The 27,912-nt window shown below is 43.6% G+C and overlaps 1 protein-coding gene across 1 annotated transcript; it reads right to left on the minus strand.

Moving 5' to 3' along the window:
• Nucleotides 1-23,945: 23,945 nt before the first annotated feature.
• LOC136751752 (signal-regulatory protein beta-2-like) lies at nt 23,946-26,752 on the minus strand. Its single transcript, XM_066707545.1, has 5 exons — nt 26,560-26,752; nt 25,934-26,284; nt 25,097-25,228; nt 24,835-24,896; nt 23,946-24,694 (listed from the first exon to the last, which is right to left on the minus strand). Exons 1-5 carry the CDS (start codon nt 26,729-26,731, stop codon nt 24,566-24,568), a joined length of 846 nt encoding a protein of 281 aa, XP_066563642.1. The 5' UTR covers nt 26,732-26,752; the 3' UTR covers nt 23,946-24,565.
• Between the last annotated feature and the right edge of the window lie 1,160 nt (nt 26,753-27,912).

Here is a 27,912-nt window from a genome sequence, read left to right on the forward strand (position 1 = left end):
TCTTCCCCCACCTCCAGACTGAGGTCTGCCACTTCCAGGCCCAGGGAAGTGTGCTGATCTGTGGGGACCTGAACGCCCGGACAGGCAGCCTGCCTGACTTCACCAGCACACAGGAAGACGGCCACATATTCGGACACACCCCCTTAAACAACCCCCTCAGCTCCCTCAGACACAGCCACGACAGGGGAGTGAATAAAAACGGGCAACAATTACTGCAGCTCTGTCAGGGACTGGGCCTGTATATCATGAATGGCAGGATCCGGGGAGACTCTCTGGGAAGATACAGTGAGGGGAAAAAAGTATTTGATCCCCTGCTGATTTTGTACGTTTGCCCACTGACAAAGAAATGATCAGTCTATAATTGTAATGGTAGGTGTATTTTAACAGTGAGAGAGAGCAAAAAATCCAGAAAAATGCATTTCAAAAAAGTTATAAATTGATTTATATTGATTTGATTCGGCAATGGCTTTTATAGCCTCAGTGCAGGTTAGCGGGAACTTCGAATGGACCAATCACGGCGTCTCTCAGGAGCGCATTGGTCCAGACCAGAACAGTGGGAGCTCGAATGAGAACCGCAGGGAAAGCAGGGGAGGAGAGAGAGAGACATAGCTGCAGCACAACACACACACAGGACAAATCACTGCAACAATTAGAGACACGGTGCCAGCCGTTACAGTATATTTACTTAATATCTTCTGATTTAACATTTTGTGAAATACCTAAAACTGTTAGATTAATATACATTGTGTGGCACTTATGTTTTAAGACAAAATGCAGTGATATCAATCTGTCCTGAGCATGAATGTGCACAAATGAACTCTACAAATCAAAGGCATCATTTATTTATTTTTGGGAATTTATACGTTTTTAAATTGTCGGAGTGTTAAATATAAATGCTTGCGGCCTTTTCTCCATTTGATACAGGAGATAACTAAACCCTCATAAGAGCAAGTTTTAACTAGTATTTTACTGGAAAGCAATTTTACCCCAACACTTATGTAATAAACATCTCTACTGCGTTTTAACTGCATAAACACGGAAATAAATAAGTTATAAACACAATTACGTAGAATAGCCAGAATCTGGTTATTTCCACCGGTCACTTAAATACATAATAACTCAAATATAACCCATAATCCTGCCTGCCCTTTACAATACAGTCAGTCTGGCGCTGCAGTGTTGATCTCTACCTGTCTACAGTCTTTCATGTGCTTGAAAAACACACGCATTGTACAGCATTACAGGTGTTTCTTACAACTGTATTTAGATTGAGCTGATACAGTGATTACCGCAAATAAACATGGGTTGGAAACGGAGACTGAAGAGAGCTCGTTTTGGACATGCCGTGTATATGAACGTGACTGATTCAGGGGATCAGTGATACTGGCAATGACAGATCAGTCGTGGGTTTGTGCCAGTGCTGTGAAAACACTGCAAGTGAAGTGTTACAAGAGGTGCTGAGAGGGGTGATTGGTGTTGCCTATTATTGGTGTTATTTATTACGTTTATTATGGAGTTTGTGGGGGTTTATTTTCACTTGTCATTACTTTTGTATTTGTTATATTGCTTGTTAATTTTCACTTGATTTGCTTTGCTTTTTTTCACTTAATTGTTTTCACATAAAGGCAACATTCTCACCAACTGCAGACACCAATCAAGGACACACCCGTCTGATTGGGCGGTGTCCCCCACTCCTTTAATTAGCACAACTGTTTTCATTCATCTCCTGACCCCTACTGAAGAGCACCTGCTTTAAAAAGAGTGCAGAGAGCAGGAAGAAGCAGACCTGGGACTGAGAAGGAAGGAGGACAGCACTGTGGGGAGTCAGGCAGGAGGGTGTGTGATAATGGGGAACAAGCCTAGAAGACAGCCTTGAGGAACAGAGGACGCTGCAGATGGGAACAGGGGAATTGTTCATGGCAGGATAAGTACTCTGATGTCTTCTGGGAAAACTCTCCTTGAGTTTTGGCTGATGATTGCTGTGCACCCTTCCTGAGAAAAGGAAAGTTAATTTGAGGAGAGATACTGGACTGATTTCCTATTTTTCCTACTTATCTGACAGGGCTGGTAGAGACGGTGTGTTCCCCTGGTGGTCAGCTGGGCCTGAGACAGAAAGCAGTGCACCTGTGGAGAGATGCTGGGGAAAAGGATAGCGGAGATGAATGGGGAAAATAACCACTGTAGTGTGTGTGGATTCACTTACCCGGCCTCAATGACGCGTTCCCTCTGAATGTCCTTTCCTTGTTTCTCTCTGCCTAGGGTTGGTGGCACTGCAGAGCCTGGCCCAGGGGCTGACACCGTAGGAGGGGGACCCTGTACTGCCAAGCCTCCTAGGAATCCACCTGCCATGAGCTTGAACGGACATTGGTGACGAAGTCTCCTTGCAGCAGATTCACACCTTAATTCCGGGACTTGGATTTTTGGGGGTGGCCAAGACGGGCTTTACTTTTAGAATAAATATATTGGGGATTTTCTTAGGATTAGTTATAGTATCTTATTTTAAACCTTTAGTTTTTCTTGATCGATTGGGTAATGGGGCCTCTAGGCCGGCGGACTTCATGCCCTGCCTGGCAACCATTGTAATAAACTTGATGTAATTCCAAATATTGACTCTGGGATCTTGTTTAGCCTGCGCGGGGAGAGGGTGGGGGGGGAATAGTGAGACCCCCTCCTCACTGGAATAAAATAGGGGTGGCGTGGTCACGTGACGGTGGCAATTGTTCCCCCCTTTGTCATCGTCGCACGAAACGCAGGTCCAAATGGCACCGAGTGCTTTTACTCCACTGATGCCCAGCACATCCATCAAAATAATGATTCAGGACATTATCGGTGGAGGAGCATTAATTGTGATGCTATATATTCGTGGAGTAAAAGTGTCACCTGGAGAGGCTGTCAAAATGCATTGTTAGGGACGAGCTCATGCAGGGAAAGTGCAGAAACTGTCCTGTGTGACTGTATGAGCTTTCAGGTATGCAGACTACATCTATAGTAAATAGTTTATTGAAATACAAAGCAACAGTGAATACAAGCACCGTATGTTGAAAACCAAGTTTACACAGTTTTGAAAAGGTTTACTTTAGTGTACAATTATGTTCTGATAAATGCAATAGTTATTTTTGAACTAGAAAATATTGTGTTTGAGCATTACTCCAATATTTATGTTTACACTGGTTTCATTTTCTTATTGTATTGAGCTTTTTGCTTATTGTAGACTATATAGTTATTCATTATTGACTGCAGTGTGTGAGTTTAGAAAAAGTGATTTGTTCTTGCATTAGAATGTAAGTTTCATCTGTATTCATGTTTTGATGCAGGTGTATTAATTAAGGTTGTGGCCCATGAATACATTGTAAACACTCGAATGGCCCTTGATAGGAAGAAGTTTCCCCAGCTCTGCCATGCTCTTCAGCTCTGTTTATACAGCTTTTATAGAAATCTTATCCGTCAACATCATCCTCTCAAGCTCAGCAGAAAGTCACTGTTCAAGTCAAGCCTACGAGTGCCCCGACGCAAGTTAGTCGTATTAATGGTCACGTTAGCACAAATAACTATAACATCATTGATAGATAACATTGTTGTCCAAGGAATAATTATGTATAAATGTTGACAGAAGCATTTCACAACCCAAGAGAAGTCTCTGTAATTAGCTGATGTCCATGGCTGACGCTTTTGAGGGGGCTTTACCCCCCTGTATTTTCTCTCAGTCCCCCTAAAAATAACACGGATGTGATGTAATGGCAGTCAAATAGTCTGACAAATAATTTCTGTCAGCCACCCCTTGTATTTTCACTCATCCCCCTAAAAACATTACCACAAAAGAATCGAAGAATGAAGAAGTGACTCCGCAAAACACTGTCAGCCCACATGCAGCCCCAGGAAGCCCCCTAAACCCTGCAGTGCAGACCCGCCGCTGGCGTCAGCTGGACAATGACAGCATCATCAGCCACCAGCTCACCTTGCAGCAGACAAATGTGTGTCTGTTAATCTTCACGGTGTTTAGCAGGGAATGGGGCCTCCCACACTCTTATCCACTGCCAGCATCTTTCCTGTTGAGTTTTGGGCTTTGGAAAAGGGTCCCTGCTGTCGGGTTTGTAGGGCCGCAGGCACAGCGTCTCACCATGGTGAGCCTGAACGCCGAGAGCTGGACGGACCTTCTTCAGGCAGTGACCAGCTGCTCAGGTAGGATTGGACAAGGCCTGTTTGGGGCGAGGCTTTGCGAAAGGTCAATTCAGGGGCGGGCTGACAAGAAACTAAACAAAAAAGACGCACAACCGCGCTCTTGGCGTGCCCACCTATACAGCTCTGCGTGCCACCGGTTCGCCATCCCTGATCTAAACTCTACTAACATCTTTGTCTGATTAGTTTTCTGATTGTGTAGTCGTTTTATCTTCACAGCATTAAGGTTTTTGTTTAGCTCTGAAATATTTTCCTGTTTGTGTTCTATTTCCTTTCGATGAGCTTTAAGTTTGTTTTCAAGTGTGTATAATGCTTGTTGATGAAATGAGAGTAATTCTCTTCTGGCACTTTCTTTCTTGCATGCTGCTTCATAGAAAGACACAGCAACTGCAATGGCACCCGGAAGAAATTACAACAGATCAACAGTAACAGAGTGGAAGGATATTACTGTATTGTGACTGTAAAATAATACACTTGTAATTCATCAATTGTACTGTGTAGCCCTTGTTTTAAATAAGCTAATAATAATGTGTAAAACAGTTGTGTCCAGCACACAAACAGTTAACCGGCAGTTCAGGGCCTTACAAATAAATGTGTATTTTTACTTAAAAAAGAAAAGAGAAGCTTCTAGAGCACCCCTATAAGACACAGAAACTGGAACTATAAATACTTAGGTTTACTTTTTTCTAAATTAAAAAAATACAGAAATGTATACATAAAAATAACGATAAATCAAGTTAGATACATTTGAAGCAACCAGGCAACATGGTGATCGATCCTGGGCACAGGAAACGATTTTCTGGTGGGTTACGTTATTTTTTGTTTGTTTAAAGGAATAATGTCGGAACTAAATAAGTTGTAATATGTGTTTACTGTTGTAAAAGAACCAACCAGAATTAACCTGAAGTCTTGGGGATTGAGGTATTATAGAAGCAGCCAGAAATGGCGAGGAAATCATTTGATTCATCGTTTGTTTGAGTTTGCATGTGCTTTGAACAAAGGTAGAGAATCCGCCATTTTGTGGTGATTCGTTGTGTGAAAAACCCGCGCTAATGATCTGTGGTATACAGATGTTGACAAGCGAGTCTGAAGTTAAGAGGGATCTTTTGAAAGGGAGAGAGGAAAATAATGTTTGATTACAGGTGATTAGATTAACAGACTTTATTGTATGTTCTGATCTGAAAGGGAGACGAGGTGCAGTGTTTCATGGTTTTGCAAAGGGGTGGATAGATCTGAAAAAAGCAACGTCAGTCGCTGTGTTAGTGAATTAAGAAGTTATGCAAAGTGTTAAAATGTAAGATTGAAAAGGAACAGGGAAAGCAAATGTTAACTGTATTGTAAGTTGATTAGCCTGCACAGTAATAAGTATTCCTGTATGCAGGTTGGCTGTTTTCTTGTGGAAAGCTCGTCGGAGCGTCGCAGCGTGTGCACCACCCTCACAACTGGACTTGAACTCGCGGCCATTAGGACGCGCTGCGCCGCTCTGTGTGTATCGACACTGCGCATGTGCGCTGCTACACACACACTGACAGAGAGACCGAGTGACACAGAACTGCAGTGTCATTTTATTTCAGCTTATGTTTTTTCTTTATTTTTGCAATTCTATGGGAATTAACTGTTTGTTAATTATTTCTAATAAAGAAATTACAAAGCCAAGTAAAATACTATTCAGGAAAGTAACAACACTGGTATCTTTATTCAGGAGTTACTGTTGCACTGTGCCACAACTTGCACAACGAGTCTCCTATCGAACCTAAGATACCCTAAATCTATTATACACTCAAATAGGGGTTACAATTGTTTGAAGATATTCTCTGCAATTACAACATTTATTTTGCATCATTTACCTTGAAAGTCAACTTGCAAAAAGACAAATATATACAGACAAGTGACAAATTAAAGGAAAAACCAACATAAAGTGTTGAATGATATTGAGGGCGGAGCACTTATTTCCCAGCTGAACATGACAGGGTAGACGAGCCTATGTTTCATTTCTTTACATTTTAGCTATGTAAGCGCTCCTTGTATTGACCTTGCTCATGTGTGACCTGTGAGTGACTATCAAAATGAGACTGTAGCGTAAGGTACACTTATAAATTTCAATTAAAGAAGTGAATTGATAGTATCACCTTATCACGAATCCTGGAATCTTGTAGAACTCAATTTCTGTAATAATTGGACGCAGACACCAATTCCAAAGATATAAATTGTCAAATTTATTCAAAACAAAGACTAAATGTAGCACTACACTAATTATACAAAAGGGAAAAACTAATTAAAATTCAACTCTAGATCAACAAATCAAAGACAAATCACTTCCGTGACCAAATCAAAGACCATGGGATCGCATATGATAACACAAATCGTTAAACAAAAAAGGTTATAAACACATTGACTACAATACCGGTTAGTAAGACGAAGGTGAGTCTCTCGTTAGTATTATTAGTCAGACATTAAATAACTACGCAGGTTAGTATTTATGGCAGGTAACTTCTCGTTATATATATATCAGTCTCATTAATGTTTAGGTGCCGAGAAAGATCCTATGATTACTTGTTACCACAATTTCCCTTAACTGATTATTATTCAATGATTAAGGATAGGCGGGGCCACCAATAATCTAATGTCTATTAACTTGTGTCAATTTCAGACTAAACAGTTAAACAGGAATGAGAAGATATTTCTCGGCGTTGACAGATTTAATTTCTACAATTATCAACAAAACAGTTTAATGCAACACACATTTATATTTAAGAAAACTAAATGATATTACACATTCTAGAGTTATGAATCACAGATTAACATTTCTAATTGATTTCTCAAATGTCATGAATCATGAACTCCTAACTGTTAAACTTATCTGAACTTCGTCGCAGAGAGGCCTCTCTGTCTTCGGGCTCAGATAACAGCACACGGCACGAGGTCCGTGTGGTTTGGAACAAAGGCAGTCCGGTTCGGCTTTGTCCAAGAACTTCCACTCAGTCGATGCACCTGGAAGTTGGGGTTTCGCGAAAGTAGAGTCGTTTCCAAACAGATTTTCCACTGGTTTGAAGGCTCCAAGGTTGTGCACAAAATCTTCTTTGTAAGCAGGGTCTATCACCGTACTTATTTGAAGACAAAGTCTTTGAGGAAAGCAGGGCCCTGTTCGTTCCAAGGGTCAAGTTTCTTAAGACTCAATAGCTATTTAAATGATTGACACTTTCGTATACAGTCGACTTAGTCAATTGTCCAGCTGTAAAACTCCACTGATCAGGTGGGCACAGGCGGGCAGCGCAGTCTGTAAAGTTCTTTATTTAATAAAGTCCTTTAAAATAATTCTTCGTACGGCTCAATCTCCTTCTCCCAGTTTAACTCTTCTGTTGCCGGCAAAGACTTGGTTGGTTTCTGGTTCCGGTTCTGGCAACAGAGCTACAGGTTGAGCTGTGGCAGCGAGTTTCTGGTTCAGGTGAGAGAGAGAGAGAGACTGACTGTCCGCTGTTCCTTATAGTCTGTCAGATCAATAGGTGATTGGTTCCTGAGTTCTTGAGATTGGATTTTGGTTTCAGCCCCCAGTGTCCTATTGGAGGGGGGCTTGATTTATGACTGATATCAATCCATGCCATCTTTTGGAAATGCCGGTTGGCCCGGGTTCGTAGCTCTATGTCGGGATTTCGGCTCTCGTCCACTTCAAAGAGTTTTTATCACCTACAGGCCCCTTTCTCCAGACATCTCATAGCAGAATTCCAAACTATTTGGCCTCTTCTCGGTGCCATCCTCCCCAAAACTGTCACTTTGATGCAAACCTGTTCCAAGCTGATGAGCTAAGGAAATCTGATAACTTTGGGGGGGAGAGGTTTTCTTTAGATCAGTGCTTCAGCTCAGAGCCCAAATGCTCTTATCCAAATATACCCAACATAACGCTACAAGACTGTTAATGATTGTTCAAGAGGTGTCTTAATGTAGACCTATATCGGCCTCTTGGGGCTGGAGGACTGAAATACAGTTGGGAACGCACTACTGTAATAATATTACGTCTCAATAATGAGTTAATATAACACGTTAGAGGTTTAATTTGAGTAATAATATTAGTTATCTTCCATAAAAAAGATATGAGTTTTCATGCTATGTTATATGTTCTTCATGTAGAGGATGTGCGCACACGTGCTTGTGTACGTGCTGCTGTCGTCAGACGCACAGAGCTTAAATGTAGTGTAGGTTTATTATGAAACCCACTCACCCACACAGGCCACGCCCACACAGGATTAAAAGCACTGGCATTGGTCATTGGAATAACCGCCAGTCATTTTTTATGCGGCCAATCCCCTCCTTCATTTATAACAGTAAGGTTGTCGTTCAATGTTCATGTAGTTTAATACAGACACCAGATACCATAAGCCTTTGCCAAGATTTCTGCTTCTTTTATTTTGTTTTTGTTTCCTGATATGGAGCGAGTTAAAATTTCTGCATTCATATTCATATGCACCAAAACTAAGACCTAGCAGGAAACATCTTCTTACTGGGGTGCATGCAAAAAAACAAGACATATGGACACTGTACACATTAGCACCAGTATAGTCTAATTACAGAGTAAGTGAATGAGATATTTCACGCCTGTGATTATGAGAGCATATGAACACAAGCCCCCCTTCTGAGCATAGATCTGCAAGAGGCGAATAGTCTTTGAGATGTCTATATATAGCATTGTAACTGAACCGCTTAGTAGCCAATCAAATGACAGTCTAATATACTCAGTCCTTTCATCTATAGATTTGTAATCATCAGTTCAGACAGAACACTTCATTGAGAAGAACAAATAGAGAAGACAAACTCTAACAGAGTACAATGAACATAATCTTATTTCTCCTTTCATTTTGCTCTAAAGCAGGTAAGGCTTAGTGTTGTTCACAAATCTGTATGACAGTCCTCAGTGAAACAACACATTTCAAAAACATTAAAGCATTTAATAGAAAGAAACTACTTTCCATTAGTATACATTTAATATGTGTTGAATAAACTAAAAATCAGATAATCTTACTGTAAAATAAATTATAATAAATTGCAGATGATTCGGTCAATGTAAACATATTGCTGGTATATCTTTAGCTTGTGTTTCAATATGTTCTTTCAGTTGCTTTGTTATTTGATACTCGTTGAGATGCAGTATTTGAGAGCAGGAGGTCGTGTTCAGATGGAGCTGTATGTCGTCCTCCCTGCCCGACTCCCTGTGTTTTCCAGGTCTGCTTCTCTGTCAGCTGTTTGCTCAGTCCCCTTCCTCGGTGACAGTGGAGCTCGGAGGTTCAGTTACCCTGAGCTGCAACGTCTCCAAGAGTAATGCAGCTGATGTCTTGGTCTGGAACAAGCAAGCATTGGGGAAACTCTCAATATCAATAGCATCATTTCAATAGAATGAGGCTTCATTTCAGTTTGAGTTTTACAACAACAAGCGCTTTGCAATAGATAGAAGAGGTGATTCTTTTAATCTCAACATTTCCAACATTGAAGCGTCAGACGTTGCCAGATACTACTGTGGAGCAATCAGGGACACAACAGTGAGATTCGGATCTGGAACTTCAATACGACTGAAAGGTGAGTCCAGCAATTCACTACTACTGGGTTTACATTGAGTTACAGTGATACTATTTAGGTGGCATCATCTTTAAAAGGCCATCCACTCACAATATCATAAAGAAAGGTATTACAGGATTGTCCAAATATTCTCCCTATAAAAGCATTGCTTGTGTTTGGCTGTGTGTCACTAGATGCAGTGCTCCTCATGATGCAAAAACTAATGTATTGAGTAATATAATAATAATAATAATAATAATAATAATAATAATAATAATAATAATAATATTATTATTATATTACTCAATACATTAGTTTTTGTATTGTATTGTATTAATATACAGTCATTAATAAATATATAAAATAAATGCCTTCTAGATATTCTTTATAAAGGCCACAATAACATAGTACGCAAATTAGCTCCATGTCTTAAAATAATTCATAATAAAAATAACTGAACGAATACAAGATACAAATATATTTTAAGTGGCGGAATGAGCTGAAAAAGCCAGAAAAGATGAGACATGTTTAGGTAAGTTTATATAGGAATTCTGTTTATAAAAAGAAATTGGGCAAATATTTGAGAAAACGGCTACGTCAGGATGTAAAGATTCAGATTACTTTATATAACACAATCTTAACTGTATATTAACCCTTACATTACTGATCCAGGCTGCAATGTGTTACTGTAAACCATATTGTCACTCTCTCAGGCTCAGGGTCCGTCAGCAGGAGAGTGGAGCAGCAGCCGGCGTCTGTCCCCGTCCAGCCAGGAGACAGTGTGACTCTGCAGTGTACAATACACACTGAGACCTGTGCAGGAGAGCACAGTGTTCATTGGTTCAGGCATGGCTCAGGAGAAGCCCTTCCAAGACTCATTTACACCCATGGGAACAGGAGTGATCCGTGTGAGAGCAGCTCTGGGCCTGGGCTTCCTGCACAGGGCTGTGTCTATGAGCTCCCCAAGAGGAACCTCCGCTCCTCTGACGCTGGGACTTACTACTGTGCTGTGGCCACATGTGGGCAGATCCTGTTTGGCAACGGGACACGGCTGGACATTGCAGGTAAAAAAATATATATTATGTTAATAATACCTGTGCATATCTTGATCTTGGGAGATGGAAAACTCTATATTAGAACTAGACGTAAAAATAAATGAACAAATAATAATAAACATAATCTTAATTAGAACTTTCTAACATTCCCTACCTTTGCTGTGACTAATAAATGTGAATAAAACCTGCATCATGTCTGCACTGTGTCAGTCGCTTTGATTAATCTGGGTATAGAAATGAAATCAGAGCCCAAACGTTGAACTGCTTCTTTCCAAGACCTGCTTAGCCATCAGACTGTGAACACTGTGCTCATTGCAGGAGGACATCACTCAAACATGGAAACAGGTGATCTGTAACTTGTGTTTCTGTCATTTTCTTAACTATCACAATCTTCTTCTTGGTCAACAACATTTCATGAGGTAAAATTGTTTAGTCAACTATGTCAAATGTGTAGATATGAATATAAATATTGTGTTCATTTGAAATTTGTTCCTCATGTCAATGGCAGGCAACAACAGTCCGCCTGACATGCATGTGTGACAGTTTAAGTTCCTGTTCCTTTCATTCGCCAGAGAAGAGGGCCTTAGATAAACCACACTTGCAGTCTGGAGAAATAGTTATGCTGGGAAAATAATAATAGATACAGGGTTCGGGGAAATGTTCCTCACTCAGCAAAACCACAACTGTGAGACTAAACTGCTGCCAACTTACACTGTGATCGTATAGTGATATTGTGATATATTCAACAGCTCCTTAGAAACAGTCATCCCTCATAAAACAGGGCACAACCTGTATTAACACTAAATAAATACTCCCAAGAGAGCAATTCAGATTGAAATAAAATGTTCCTCCACCCAATACACTTCAGCTGAGCAAAGGGAAACAATGCCCGCTGACGGAGCTGCATGACCTCCACACAGAGAAACGCACAATACACACGTAGAAAATACATGTGCATACCTGGGAAAATAATACTATGTACAGGGTTCAGGGAGACGGACCTCACCCGGCAAACCACTTCACAAGCAAGCAGAAATGCAGAGTTAATCGTCTGTCACTTAAAACACCAGAGCTTACACGTGAGTTTTTAAATAGGCCTACACCTCGTGGTTGAAACATAATAAAACAAAATGAACCTGTTTAATGTGGTATTTTGTACATCCTACACAGTTACGAAGGCGCACACTGAATTAATACATCAATTGGGGCATTATTGACTCAATCAATCAAGTTTGCATATATTATTAATCAAAATAAGAGCCATCTTACCAGCAGCGAGACTCCATTAAACTGCTGCGGACTCAGCGAAGCAACACAAAATGGATGAAGGAAAGGAATGTAACCCTTTAAATGCCAGGTTGCAATTAGTAACTTTTAACCAGTGATTTCAGCATGAATTTAACAGTAACAAGACAAAATTAACTCCGTTACACATGCTGTTCACAAATTAAATTGGTTCCTTTTGTGCCTACCTGTAAATGATCTGAATCAATACATTTTAGCCGGACACACACATTTAACTGAATGCATTTGTCTCACACTCTCTCTCTCTCTCTCTCTCTCTCTCTCTCTCTCTCTCACACTGACTAGGAAGAGTGAACCAATGTTTGTGTAAAGCATTAACTGTAAGACACAGACTTTGGTAATGTGACCTTATAAACGAGTGGAATTAGTGATTCATGTCTTTATTTAAACAGAACCAGGCAATAAACACTGGACAAGGCACACATAAGCACTACTACACACTGTGTAGCTTACTGGTGATGTGTGTGTTAAGTATGTAACTGATGCTTCATTGAGTTCATGCTGACAATAATGGGGCTGCTGTCCTCTGGAGCTGTAGAGCCCTGTGCCCTCAGATCAGTGTGCTGCTATGGCTCTCCATCCTGAGGAGCGCAGGGTGCAGCTCTGAGTGATGATCATTTCCACAGCAGTGACTGCATCGCTGTCTCATCAGGTGACCAGGCGGAGACACTGGAGCCACTGGAGCGGCCCTGTGCTGGCGTGGCTCTCCGTGGCGAGGACGGCAGCGCTGCTGCTCTGTGGGGCCCTGCTGGCTGTGATCTACTGCAGAGGACCTGAGCGCTGAGGGCTGATCTGATCTGGGACCCGGAGGAAATACAGGGGCCCCGAACACCAGGGGCCGAGCAGAGCCACTGGACCTGCACCTGCACTCACATCCCTCCTCTGTTACATTGACATATACTGTTCAGACACTTGTCTTTTAAATGTGTATATATTGGGGATGCACCGATACCGATACCAGTATCGGGTATCGGGCCGATACTGTGCTCATGTACTGGTACTCGTACTGATAGAAATTTTCTCATACCACTCACCGTACCACCTCATGGCACTTCATCAGCAATATGCTTATTCAGTTGCAAATTACACACATCTGGTTCTTTTGAATTAGATTGAATATTCCTCAATGTCTAAATGATCTCGTTGCAAAGCCAGGTCTCTGGATCAATGCCTTGATCAGTCAGCTGTTTGATCAAGATGCTAACTTTTGTATTAGTGTAGGCACTGTAGATTTGAAAAGCGCGTTTTCTGCATTGAGCCATTTAAAAGCGCTTTCGTGTAATGCTATTTTTATGACTGGTTATTTAAGTTTATATTGTGGTTATACTGTACAAGTCTGCTAAGATATGTGCATACCAATTTATACACCAGTTTACACAGTTTATTTCTAAAAGTTATTTTTTATTATTTTTATTTTTCTTGTTTGTGTACAGTAGCCTCTATGCACACATTTTGATGAAGTGAAGAATCGCAGGTGAGAGCTCGTCTCTGTCCTCTGATGGGACAGATGTGTGTCGGTGCAGGACAGACAGGCTGGCCGGTGTGGCGTTTAGATGGCTGTGGCTTCAGCCTCGATACAGGACTGAGGAGCCTCTCGCTTCAGCCAGCTGCCCGGGCACACGGAGTAAACACACTGGCTTACTAATGCAGCATACAGCCCTGCATTGTTTTCTGCATTGATGTGCGCAGCTAGACAGGCAGATCCATTTCATAGCACTTCACGTTGTATTAATTAAAAAGTAAAATATGTATTTCATATTTCGAGTTAATAAAATCTGTATAAATGTTTTTTTGATTTAAATATAACTCGTCAATAATTGTGCTATAGCCCTATTTTAAACACCCCCTTCTCCCCGTCTCTCTCTCTCTACTAGTTATTATTATTATTATTATTATGATTATTATTATTATTACTCCCTCCTCCCTGTCTCTCTCGTGACTAATTATTATTATTATTATTATTATTATTATTATTATTATTATTATTATTATTATTATTATTATTAATAATAAATAGTTACAAAATAACATTAATAAGATGTAAAAATAAATGCAACATGTACAACAACAAAAAAACTTTAACTGAGTGACCACAAACCACAAATATTCCCCTGCTGTCCTGCACATGATGTATTCATGCTGGTTCATATGGAAGCTCACAGCTGATCACTGAGATGGTTCATCAAAAGACCCTGACTCTCACCTTCCCAATAAAGTCTCAGTCCTTAGAGCTGCACTAATGCATGATGACTATTTCAGTCGTTGTAACAGCAGGCTTTGTGCTGCAGTACTGCTGTTCATTGAGTTATTTAATTGAAATGTGGAGACAGTGCCAGTGTGGAGGCTGTGTTTGTTCATTTTTGGATGTCAGAAAGAGCCTCCTGATATACATTGTATTTAATACTCAGATATTATTTATATTTTATTTTGTATCAACCAGAGTGCATCTGACAAATACAAACTTTCTTCAAATGCATTGCACTTTATGGTAATTGTCAATTTTATGGGAGAAATACTGCTTTATTAAGTCCTTGGTATCGGTACTCGGTATCGGCAAGTACCCAAATGTAAGCACTCATACTTGTACTCGGTCTGGAAAAAAGTGGTATCGGTGCATCCCTAGTATATATATATATATATATATATATACCATATTTCCATAATGAGTAAAGCTGGAGGTATTTTTATTTGAGGTCGAAATGGTTTCCTTTATTGCAGGCTTTGTTTTAAATGGACGACAAACCTCAGCAGCAGACTCAGTGCTTCAGGATGACTGTCTTCAGGTCACACAGCGTCACTCTTTATTGTGTTTATAGGTGCAGGACAGTGAATACGAACATATTTGTATTAATAGTTAATATTTATTATAAACAGCACACGCAGTGGGGCAGTACTAAGAAGGTGAACAGTTGTAAATGTCCACACATGTAGGAACACACTGTGGCCACTTGTTACAAGTTCATCATTAAGATATAAAATAGTTAATTGACTGTGTCTGATGCAGGAGCTGGTCTGGCCGGCCTGTCTCACAGTCACTGCAGGGTTTAACCCCCAGGGCGCTCAGTCCCATTGCTGAGCTCTGACATCAGCATACAGCACATGTGGGTCCGTCTCTCGCCTCCTTCTCCCAGGATGCACTGCTCTGTTGGCAGTGAACTTCAGGGCAGCGTAATTCATCAGCTCTGTGTCCTGATTCTGTGGACAAAATATGTGAGATTGAAGCAAATTTCTAAAGAATTTCAATACACACCAGGTATCTGTAAAATGAAATGTATAAAGTACTGTGGATTGAAATTAAAAGGGCCAAATTTACTCAGTAACCGACAGACTACAGCAAGTGTTAAATCAGCAAAATAACGGCACTGGAAAGCAGTAAACTATGTTGCCGATTCAACACTTGCCGTTATTTATGCCACTTAAAACATTTCTTCCCAGTCGAGTCTCATGCTGAAAAGAGAGGCGAGTGATGGGTAATTTGCTGCAGGTGTAATGGACGTTGATCATGAAAGTGTCATTAGAAGAGGGGAGCTGTGAGCACGGTGCACGGATTGAGGCTCCACTCAGAGATGAGGCGTGTGAGGCGGGTATCACATGACATGAAGGATATATAGGCAGTGGATTCACTTTTAAAGCCAAAGATGACAGATACAAAAAGTGTTCCCTCTCTCTCTCTATCCCCCCCTTCACAAAGACTCAACCAGTCTCTCTTAGTACGGTTGTCCTTGATTGATTGGTATTTCTGTCTGATACTGGTACAGTTAACACTAGATACAGTGAGGGAAAAAAGTATTTGATCCCCTGCTGATTTTGTACGTTTGCCCACTGACAAAGAAATGATCAGTCTATCATTTTAATGGTAGGTGTATTTTAACAGTGAGAGACAGAATAACAACAAAACAATCCAGAAAAACGCATTTCAAAAAAGTTATAAATTGATTTGCATGTTAATGAGTGAAATAAGTATTTGATCCCCTATCAATCAGCAAGATTTCTGGCTCCCAGGTGTCTTTCATACAGGTAACGAGCTGAGATTAGGAGCACTCTCTTAAAGGGAGTGCTCCTAATCTCAGCTCGTTACCTGTATAAAAGACACCTGTCCACAGAAGCAATCAATCAATCAGAATCCAAACTCTCCTCCATGGCCAAGACCAAAGAGCTGTCCAAGGATGTCAGGTACAAGATTGTAGACCTACACAAGGCTGGAATGGGCTACAAGACCATCGCCAAGTAGCTTGGTGAGAAGGTAACAACAGTTGGTGCGATTATTCGCAAATGGAAGAAACACAAGATAACTGTCAGTCTCCCTCGGTCTGGGGCTCCATGCAAGATCTCACCTCGTGGAGTTTCAATGATCATGAGAACGGTGAGGAATCAGCCCAGAACTACACGGGAGGATCTTGTTAATGATCTCAAGGCAGCTGGGACCATAGTCACCAAGAAAACAATTGGTAACACACTACGCTGTGAAGGATTGAAATACTGCAGCGACCGCAAGGTCCCCCTGCTCAAGAAAGCACATGTACATGCCTGTCTGAAGTTTGCCAATGAACATCTGAATGATTCAGAGGAGAACTAGGTGAAAGTGTTGTGGTCAGATGAGACCAAAATCGAGCTCTTTGGCATCAACTCAACTTGCCGTGTTTGGAGGAGGAGGAATGACCCCAAGAACACCATCCCCACCGTCAAACATGCAGGTGGAAACATTATGCTTTGGGGGTATTTTTCTGCTAAGGGGACAGGACAACTGCACCGCATCAAAGGGACGATGGACGGGGCCATGTACCGTCAAATCTTGGGTGAGAACCTCCTTCCCTCAGCCAGGGCATTGAAAATGGGTCGTGGATGGGTATTCCAGCATGACAATGACCCAAAACACACAGCCAAGGCAACAAAGGAGTGGCTCAAGAAGAAGCACATTAAGGTCCTGGAGTGGCCTAGCCAGTCTCCAGACCTTAATCCCATAGAAAATCTGTGGAGGGAGCTGAAGGTTCGAGTTGCCAAACGTCAGCCTCGAAACCTTAATGACTAGGAGAGGATCTGCAAAGAGGAGTGGGACAAAATCCCTCCTGAGATGTGTGCAAACCTGGTGGCCAACTACAAGAAACGTCTGACCTCTGTGATTGCCAACAAGGGTTTTGCCACCAAGTACTAAATCGAAGGGGTCAAATACTTATTTCCCTCATTAACATACAAATCAATTTATAACTTTTTTGAAATGCGTTTTTCTGGATTTTTTTGTTGTTATTCTGTCTCTCACTGTTAAAATACACCTACCATTAAAATTATAGACTGATCATTTCTTTGTCAGTGGGCAAACGTACAAAATCAGCAGGGGATCAAATACTTTTTTCCTTCACTGTATATTTTTAAATTAACTAGTATATTTTTATATTAAGAATGTTATTACTATTATTATATACCTAGCTTTATAATTGTTATTTTTTTTAATTTCTGTTAACGAATTCAAAGGTTGTTCTTACACCTGATGGACGAGTGATCACTGGAAATATTATGGCTATGGATGATGCCCCTTGTCATACTGCCTTAGTGCCTTTATTACGTAAATGACAATGCCACTGTTTAAGAAAATATACACTTTTGTAATGCATACAAAATAAAAAAACAGTTTATTTATAAATACTCTTAAGGCATTTGAGACAGAAAACAGGAGACACTTCTTCACACAGAGAGGCGTCACAATCTGAACAAACTCCCCAGCGATTTAGCTGAAGAGACAATTTGGGAACATTCAAAAACAGACTGGATAGGATCCTTGATCACTTAGTTATTAATGGACACCAAACAAGCACGATGGGGTGAAGGGCCTCCTCTCGACTGAACACTCTTATGTTTGAACACTTGATGGGCGGAGCTATAGAAGCCAGAGAAGACGGAGCCGTGGGAGACTTGGGAGGCAGAGCCTTAGAAGTTCAGCCACAGGAGAAGGCATCATAGGAGGTGACACAGTCTCAGGGGGCGGAGCCATGGAAGTGTCTGGAGGCATGAAAGCCTTGGGAGCTGTAGTGGTTTTGGGAGGTGGAGCAGCAGGAGGTAGTGCCATGGAAGCATCAGGAGGCATGGAAGCCTTGGGAGCCGTAGAAGGCGGTGTCTTGGGAACTGTAATAGGTTCGGGAGGTAGAGCTGCAGGAGGCAGTGCCATGGAAGCATCAGGCAACGGAGCCGTAGACACAGGTGCCAGGACCGTCGAGGGCAGAGCCGGCGACTGCTCGGGCTGGGCGGCAGCGGTGGCGAAGGCGGCGACCGCTGGTCACTCGGGCTGGGCGGCGCCCGGGATCTGGAACGGGACCACTGGTTCAGCGGCGGCCGGGATCTGGAACGGGATGACTGGTTTAGCGGCGGCGCCCGGGTTCGGGACCTCTGGACGGGTGGCAGGGGTCGGGACCAGGGCCTGGAACTTTGGCTGGGTGACCGGGAGAGACTTCTGCATGGGAAGGCGCTCCAGCACCAGGATCAGTTTGGCAATAAGCCCTTGGAGCAGCCACGTATTCTCCCTGATCATGGCCCCCTGGGTAGCGAAGGCGGTCAGCATCGCTGGGTCCATTTAACAGCAAAGTGTTCTGTCACGGTTACCTCGTGAGAGGACCGTTAAGCTGATAGAGAAAGGACCCAAGTGCAGAGCTACTGCAATGAGCAGACAGAAACCAAGGAAAATCCAAAGGCGAGGTCGAGGTCACAGACAAAAGGTCGAAATCCAGGAGGTCAAGAGAACAAGGCGCTAAGGAGAACAAGGCGCTAAGGAGAACAAGGCGCTAAGGAGAACAAGGCGCTAAGGAGAACAAGGCGCTAAGGAGAACAAGGCGCTAAGGAGAACAAGGCGCTAAGGAGAACAAGGCGCTAAGGAGAACAAGGCGCTAAGGAGAACAAGGCGCTAAGGAGAACAAGGCGCTAAGGAGAACAAGGCGCTAAGGAGAACAAGGCGCTAAGGAGAAGCAGGTAGAGCTGACAACACTTTGCCAAGAGTGAGGGCAGTGAGGGGTTTATAAAAGAGAGCAGAAACTTAGAAGACAAGAGCAGGACCAATAAGAACAAAGGACAGAAGCAGAAGTGCACAAGGGTGAGGAGGAATGTTAATTGATAGAATGAAAAAAGGAAAGCAGTGAAGGGAACAGGAAACGGCAAGGGAACATTGGCGGCCTCTAGTGGAGGAAGAGGGTCAGGGCTAGGGAACTGTGACACATATATTCATTATATTATTTGAAGTGTTATTCCTTTATTTTAATAAATCTTTTCTAAAACGTTTTTACTTTGATCTTTCAGCAGTACTGAATAACTTCCCATTTATATTTAAACATGTTCCAGATCAGTACTATCAGACTTTTACTGTATGCTTTGCTACTAGCTGTCAGCAGCTGGAAACAGTACATTTAATACATCTTAAAAATGCTATTTTTAACAAACACCCCATTAATTTAATATTAACCGTCTTATAAAAACTTAGCAGCTATAATCATATTCAACTTTGTTGATGTTAAAGTTGCTTTTCCAGCTCTATCACATCATCAATGACATTGCTTTGGGATATAGGATTGTGTATTTTATTAATATGTTACACTGAGAGGCACAGGGCTGTAAGTCGCCCTTTAGTTTATTTGTGAAGAGCAGCTCTCCGCAGGTCCACACTGAACACAGCTGGGACTCGGAGAGCAGGAGCGGGGACGTGTGCTTGTGGAGGCTGTACGCACACTGTCCAGTCTGAGAGCTGGGGAGAGCCGCAGCGGTCCTGCGTCGGTCTGTGTACACAAGTCCTGTCAGGGGCTGTCCTGGGCCGTTGCTCACCCAGTACCCACTGGAGCGCTCCGTATGGGCGATGCTGAACACCGTGCAAGGAGGGCTGGGATGACCAGTGGGCTGGGGAGGCTCAGAAACCTGTGACTCGTTCATCACTCCTGCAAAATCTGAACAGAGTTCAACTCTAGTAAGATACTGGTATCTCTCAGAACATAAATTGTGAACATGCATTAATTTCTCTTTATAATAGGTATTATAAATCATATTCTTAATGTTATACATTATTTGATCTGTCTATGAGACAGACATTATGAAGCCAGATTGGACAACCAAATTATTTCAATCAGCTTGTGTGGAACTCTACCTTTAATGCTCAAGAAAATGCTGTTCTTGAACTGAATGGTGTCAGAGGCAGTCAGTTCTGCACACAGATAATTCCCCATATCCGATGGTCCAGCACTGGGAATTTGCAGAGTAGAATTGCATCCTTGTCTGTTTCTTGTCTCCTGATTCACAGAGGCGGTGGCACCATAAAGATTGCACAGGATCTCCGGAGCCTTGCCTACCTCCTGTCTGAGCCACACAAAGGTCCGAGAGCTCCCCCCGGCAGCGCTGCACTGCAGAGAGACTGAGTCCCCGAGCGAGGCCGTCACAGAGAGTGCAGGCTGCAGGAGCCAGGACACCATCAAACCTGCAACACAGCAGCGCAGGACCCGGTCACAGCGCCGCAGCACCCAGAGACACGCCTGCACACAAGCTTCTCTGCTGCAGTTTACTACATGTCTAGAGGACACCACTCCCGCATTGTGACGACTGCAAGAAAATAAATAGACACGCTGTTCTCAGGGTTTCCCTGTTGAGAAAAACCAGATGGTAACTCATTGAGTGCGAACTTACATGATGCTGAAAACAGCAGAAGAGTGCGGTGGTTCATTGCTGTGGCAGAGCTTGTGTCTGAAGACAGCCTTCTTCCCTAGAGACCTCAGAGTCAATGAGCGCAGCTGTTTGGTATGGGGGCTGTGTGAAGTGAACTAGAGTGACAGACCCAGGGGGTGTGGTGAAGTTTAAAGGAAGGACACATTTTCTAAGAGAAGACATTTTCCACTGCGAGAGCTCTGTGTCATTCTGTAAACTCTGTAAACATTTTCGAATGAGTAAGTGTATGTTTAGCTATGCATGTCTGGTTTATAGGACAGAATCTGTTTTGTTAAATTAATTAATTATTATGATTAAGGTTTGATCTTAGCTTCCTTAAATGAAGTGTCTTTATCACCAGTGCTGTGTAGTGTCTCAGCATCAGGAGTGAAGATCTCTGTCTCCAGTCTACGGGCCGCACTCCACACTGTGCTGCAGTGGACACGGGCCACGTGTTACTGGGACGTTTCGTCCTGCAGAAGCCGATCCTCAGTCAGGCATGTCCCTGTTTCGACTCTGAAACAGTATTATTATTATTTTTTTATTTTTATTTTTTGGCAGACGCCCTTATCCAGGGGAACTTACAACATAAGTGCAAGCCAAAGTGCAAAAATACAGTTAAGTAAAGGCATCAACATTACAAATTCAATTTAAATAAAACATAGCAATTCAAAATATAATACAAGTACAGTAAGTGACTTCCTAGAGAGGACCAGGGACTGGATGAGCAGCTGAGTCGAATAGTCGGTGAGGAAGGGACGGATCCGGCGTATGTTGCTCAGGAAGAATCTACAGGTGCGTGTCAGTGTGGTGATGTGCTGGGTGTAGGAGAGCGCAGGATCGAGGGTCACTTTTAGCAAAAGAAGAAGGAGAGAGTGTGGTGCATTCCAAGGGGATTGAGATGGAGAGATCAGCAGAAGGTGAGGAAGAGTGGAAAAGAAAAGGAAGCTTGGTTGGTGGGAGGTTTGGGTGTGATGGGAGAGGAGGGGGGACTGTTGAAGAGCCTGCGGATGTCTGCAATCTTGGAGGAGAAGAAGGAGGCGAAATCATCAGCAGTGAGAAATGAGGGAGGAGGAGGGGGAGTGGGGGCAAGGAGGGAGGAGAAAGTGGAGAAGAGTTTGCAGGGGTTGTTGACAGTGGATTCAAAGAGTGATTGGAAGTAAGACTTCTTGGCTGAGGTGAGAGAGGACGAGAATGTGGACAGTAGAGAGCGGTAGAGTTCGAGGGCAGCTGGGAGTTTGGTCCTTTTCCACTTCTGTTCGGCGGCACGCAGACTAGTTCGGGTTGCACGGAGAACAGCAGAAAGCCAAGGCTGAGGAGGGGAAGGACGGGCAGGACGAGACGTGAAAGGACAGAGAGAGTCAAGGGAGGAGGTGAGGGAGGAGAACAAAGAGGAGGTAGCACAGTTGACAGATAGATGGGAAAAACACACAATGGAAGGTAAGAGAGCAGTGGAGGCAAGGGTGGAGGGGGAGACAGAGCGGAGATTACGGCGGAAGGTGACAGAGTGAGTGGGTGGAGTCGGGAGGGAGGGGAGGGAAAGGAAGAAGGAAATGAAGTGGTGGTCCGAGATGTCCATGGATGTCACGCAGAGTGTTGAAGGGGAGCAGCCTCTAGAGAAGATGAGGTCTAGCTGGCAGCTGGCCCTGTGAGTGGGGGGAGATGGGGAGAGAGAGAAGGAGTGAAGGAGAGGAAGAAATCCGGCACAGTGGGAAGGGTTGGAGAGGTGGATGTTGAAGTCTCCCAGGAGGATGGTAGGTGAGGACAGTGAGGGGAGGGAGGAGAGAAGAAAGTCGAGTTCATCCAGGAAGGAGGCGAGTGGACCAGGGGGACGGTAGAGAACTAGAAGGAAGAGGTGAGAGGGAGAGGTGATTTCCACTGCATGGAATTCAAAGCTGTAGGTTGAGATAGAGGAGAGAGAGAGGGGGACAGAGAAGAGGAGAGAAGGGGAGAGCAGGAGCCCTGTTCCTCCTCCCCGCCCGGTAAGATGAGGGGAGTGGGACAGGACAAAGTGAGAGGATAAGGCAGCAGGGGTGGTAGAGTTGTCTGGGGAGATCCATGTCTCGGTGAGAGCGAGGAAATCCAGAGACTGGTGGAAGGCGAAGGCGGAGATGAAGTCGGCCTTGTTGGAAGCTGAGTGGCAGTTCCACAGGCCCCCAGAGAGTGGAGTAGTAGGGAGGGAGGAGGAGGGGAGAGGCAGAGAGATGAGGTTGGAGGGATTAGGGAAGCAATGGTGTGCAGCTGCACACCGAGAAGACTGAGCAGGACAGGAATCGGAGAGATCATCATGGTTGCCTGTTGTTGCTGTGCGGCGTCTCCTTGCAGTCTTTTCCTCGCTAGTGTCCCTGGAGCTAGAGTCCCCGCCCTTTGGAGACGGGGCCCTTCGGAAGGGGGACACTGGAGGCTGCTGGTACTCACTGCTGCCGCAGGGGTCCAGGGGGCTGTTAAATACGACACCTGTAACTAATTAAGACTGCGCACCTGCGTTGTGTTGAATGACACAAGGCTGGTCAGGATGGCCCTCCCTCCCACGCAGGACTGCCAAAAGCACAATTACAGGTTGCTTAATATCTGAATACAGACAAAGACAGTGCCAGACACACGCAGTTACACTGAACAATAGCTCGTAGTAATGCTAAATAAATGCTAAATAATCACAGCCTGCAATGTAACGCTTCTGTTTTACAGAAAGTGTGTGTCGAGTGTGCTAAGTTGTTAAATTACCTAACAAACAGTTGATGCTCTTACTAGAAAACAGGTGCAAGATATATAATTTGTAGCTAAACAAGTAACCACATAAACAATCAATGTAACTCTTAACTAAACTAGGAAACAGGAGAGAAAAACACTTAACTGTGGCGACTTAAGCAACTCCTCAGCTGGCTTGTCCGATTGTCTAGTGGAGTGGACAGATGTCCATTGGCAAGGGATTATAAGATCCCTCTGTTTCCTGCCAATGATCTGTGCCTCTTACAGTAAAGTCATGCTATTTTGAATCAGCAGCAGAGTGCCGGCCAACCGTCTCACTGAGCTCCGTATGCCCGTGTTCTGCACTACCTGAGCAGTGCCCTGTTTTCATGACATATATCTGCTGGAAAAGCACTATTCTTGTGATTGGATTTTTACAGACAGCAGCAAAACAGAAATAAGGAGGCCAGGAAAAACACACTTTTTTAAATATATTTTTTATTCAAATCTAGAGAATGACAAAGTCAAATGTCTAAAATGTGCCGCGACAGATAAAGACAAGTCTGTTCCTGTGGTCATTTGTTCAGATCCCCCTGGTGGATAAAGTGGGTCCACTCAAGTTTGTGGAAACAGAAAGATCTCAATGGATAGAGGACTTTATTATTACTTTTAGTATTAAGGTTAGGTGTCAGGTTAGGATTAAGATTTGCTGGATGTAATGGTCATGGAACCTCAGACTCGACCTCACAGAGCCTTCACAGGGCTCTGAGCTCGGCCCAACACTCTCAGCAAGGCGGTAAAAGAGCCAGGCTGCCCAGAGCTCATCTGTAGGGCGTGGCAGTGGTGCACCAATCACACTGCTTTATAAAATAAATATATTAGAGATGGACCATCATTGAGCCCAATTAGAATAACAGTTCATAACAGGTCAAGCACCACGGGGGTCAAATGAAGACAGATTCTCAGAAGGCTGATATTTATACCAGGATTTCAGGCCATCTAGGGGTACGATAATCCCATTAGTAGAGGAGAGGGGCTTGTTTTAAATTAGTCTTAGGTTCTGCATGTCTGAAGGAGTTCCTTTCTTGACGCACAGAGACATCGAAAGTGTCTGCAGCGCTGAGGGACGGCTTTCATTTTCTGTGGTGATATCTGATGTCAGTGTAGACCACCCCATCCACCTGCTCTCGCTCTCTCCTCCTCTGCTTGTGCTTCCTTCCTCTCTGACCGAGCTCCACGGTCGTGTAGGTCACCTCAGCGTCCTGCAGCAGAGAAAACAAAGACCAGCTCAGACTCTTCATCCTGTGTTTCAACAGCTGTGCAAGTGTGTGACACACGGTGGCCAAATAGTGCACACAAACACACGGGCTTTGACGTGGTCAGTGACATTGTACAGTGTTACCTGACTGCTTGTGGTCTCAGCGGATGTGGGGAGGGAGAAATCTTCTGCTGCCTGACAAAGATCTAGAGAGAGAGAGAGAGAGAGAGAGAGAGAGAGAGAGAGGCAGTAAGGCTAATTCTGTGTAATAGTTTTTCTACCCTGCCCTCTTCAGGTAAATTTTAAACTAGCAAACAGGAAGCCATTAGAAAGTTGTAACAGATCATCACACAGGTTCCCATGTTCGTCTGCTCAACAGCCACGATGGCTGAGACAACGAGCTCACCTGCACGCCGGGCAGCCCTGTGCCGAGACCACACCCTGAAGGCCAGGACAGCAAGGAGCGCGAGAGACACCAAGCCCAGCCCGGCCAGCGCCCACACAGCCACAACACCAGCGCCGGCCAACCAGGATCCTGCTGCTCCAGCGCAAAGTTTCAATCAGACTCGTGTTTAAGAAAACAAATCATTATATGACCTGCTTTATTTCTATTGTTTTCTCATTGATTCTTTATGCTTAGTTACAGTAATTACACTTAGTTAGTCTAATAAGAAACTGTCCATCTGTGTCTTCTCTTATACCATGGTAAATCTGAATGGTAACTAGGCAGTTTTCCTCTGGCTGTACAGTACCATGCATCTACTTTGCCAGGGTTTTCAGTAGTGAGTATCATGGTTTACTATCCTGTACTTCTCTACCTTTACCATGATTTCACTTTGCTTCCCTTTATTTTACTACGGCTGCAGCAGACAGCATTAATAAGGGTTTGTCAGAAAATGAAGCTGATAAAACTGTTCTCCTTCATTTAGAACATCTGAGATTCGTCAGATGAAAGTTGATATCATGAATTTATATAGTATATGTGCATATACGTATTTACATTATAAGATATCATAAAATATAATTCACAAAAACTGTAACTGCTATATTGTTATACAAGTTGCAACTGTGGATTGAATAAGGATTTCTCAGCTCAGCTCAGACTCGGATGTCTGTGGCTGTGCAAGAAATCAAAGAAGAAAAGTGATACTTTTTTTGAAAAACCTCAAACATTTGGAATTTAAATGTTTCATAAAGTAGCTTAAAAAATTGCAGTGGAGCAAGAATATTTAAAGTAGCCAACCTGCAAACTCCAGCCATGTCCCGTTGCCAAACAGGATCTGCCCACATGTGGCCACAGCACAGTAGTAAGTCCCAGCGTCAGAGGAGCGGAGGTTCCTCTTGGGGAGCTCATAGACACAGCCCTGTGCAGGAAGCCCAGGCTCAGAGCTGCTCTCACACGCATCACTCCTGTTCCCATGGGTGTAAATGAGTCCTGGAAGGGCTTCTCCTGAGCCATGCCTGAACCAATGAACACTGTGCTCTCCTGCACAGGTCTCAGTGTGTATTGTACACTGCAGAGTCACACTGTCTCCTGGCTGGACGGGGACAGACGCCGGCTGCTGCTCCACTCTCCTGCTGACGGACCCTGAGACTGAATCAGTAAAGTATGGGTTGGTAATTTTTACACATTTCTACAATCTGTAACACTCTATTTAGCTGGATTTTAGACTTTTCATCTTTATGAATTTAGTTTTGCCTCAGATTCATGGTTGAAAACCTGGATGATGGTTATTATCGTGAGATTGAAATCTTAATAATACAGAATAAATGGACCTGCACTGCAACCTGCCCAAACATGTACAGAGTTAGAAACACATATTCTCTACACTCAACAGAGGCCGTTGCAGCATTGCTCAATGGTCTTACCTTTCAGTAACAGCAGAGTCCCATTCCCACAAGCCACCCGTCGGTACATGAAGGCTGCACAGTAATACACGGCCACGTCTGAAGAGCGAATGTGCGAAATCTGGAGGTCGAAGCTTTTGCTCGTGTTCTGCACTGTGAAGCGACCCTCTTTAAACTCATCCTGGAGCTCCATCTCCTGTGAGTACTTATACAGCGTCGCTATGTATCTGGGCATCTGGCCGACGTCCTGCTTCAGCCAAGCCAGTGTCATTGGATGGGTCTTGAAGACGGAGCAGTGCAGAGTGACCGAGTCTCTGAGCTGCGCAGTCACTGAGAGCTGGGGCTGAGAGACCACATCTGTGAGAAGCACACCTGGGAGACACAGGACACCCACAGCACTGCACCATAATCTGCAGCTCTTTATGAGAGGCTGTGCATGAACCCACACAACAGAAATACAACTCTGGGGACGCCAGAGGGGTGGACCCACGTGCGGGGCACAGGGGAGAGTCAGAAGGGGCAAGAAGTCCAAGCCAAAAAACAGAAACAATCAGGCTGAGACTGAGTTTGTAGTCAGGAAACGGCTGGGGGGTCAAGTGATTAGACAAACAGGTCTGGAGAATCCAAGAATCAGTAGTCAGTAAGGAAAACACAGGACTGGTATACAAAGAGGCAAACACTGGGAGTGAATGCTCAGAAATTTAACACCAGGCAAAACAAAACTTCACAGCATATGAGTGCAACAAAGTGATATATACATACATATTAGGGTCAGAGGAAGGCAGTTGTCAGTGGCTGTAAGTGCTGGACCAACGAGAGACTGGGGTTGCTGGAACATGGTGGTGAATAATGGAATGTTTGGGATGCTGTTCAGAATTCGGGAGATAGTGGGGGGAATATATGACAGATAGATAGAGAGATACATTGATTGAATCAGGTAATATTCTGCATGCTAAAAGAGCAGTGAATAGTTTTGGCTCACCTGTGTTGCTCTGTAACTCATTCCCCAGCAGCAGCAGCTCTCCACAGACCTGCACCATGGGGGCCAGGGCTGCTTTGCTGTCCCCGGGGGCTCTGTATGCACACTGCCTGTCGGAGCGCTCTGTCTGGGCATTGGAGAGCCTCCCTGTGGGACTGTGTCGGTCCGTGTACACGATTCCTAACAGGGCGTCTCCAGAGCCATCCCCCACCCAGAACACGCTGGAGGACTCTGCTTGTGTGAAGCCGTACAGTCTAACCGGCAGGTTGGGATGGACCCTGGACTGCCAGGACTCAGAAACAAGTGCTGGCCCTATTGTGCCAATGTCATCTCCTTTAAACAATCATAACAATATATATTTTTAGATTGTGTTCATTATCAGCAGCAATTTTAGA

Source organism: Amia ocellicauda, chromosome 6 (assembly GCF_036373705.1).
Source record: "Amia ocellicauda isolate fAmiCal2 chromosome 6, fAmiCal2.hap1, whole genome shotgun sequence".
NCBI lineage: Eukaryota > Metazoa > Chordata > Actinopteri > Amiiformes > Amiidae > Amia > Amia ocellicauda.

What these genes read in the sequence shown, in the direction of transcription:
- LOC136751752 (XM_066707545.1), bottom strand. Translation starts at nt 26,731, where the DNA reads ATGGAGCTCCAGGATGAGTTTAAAGAGGGTCGCTTCACAGTGCAGAAC. An exon ending in GACATGGCTGGAGTTTGCAG is followed by an intron (nt 25,229 to 25,933) that starts GTTGGCTACTTT and finishes GCGCTGGAGCAG; the next exon opens with CAGGATCCTGGTTGGCCGGC. An exon ending in CTGAGACCACAAGCAGTCAG is followed by an intron (nt 24,695 to 24,834) that starts GTAACACTGTAC and finishes TCTCTGCTGCAG; the next exon opens with GACGCTGAGGTGACCTACAC.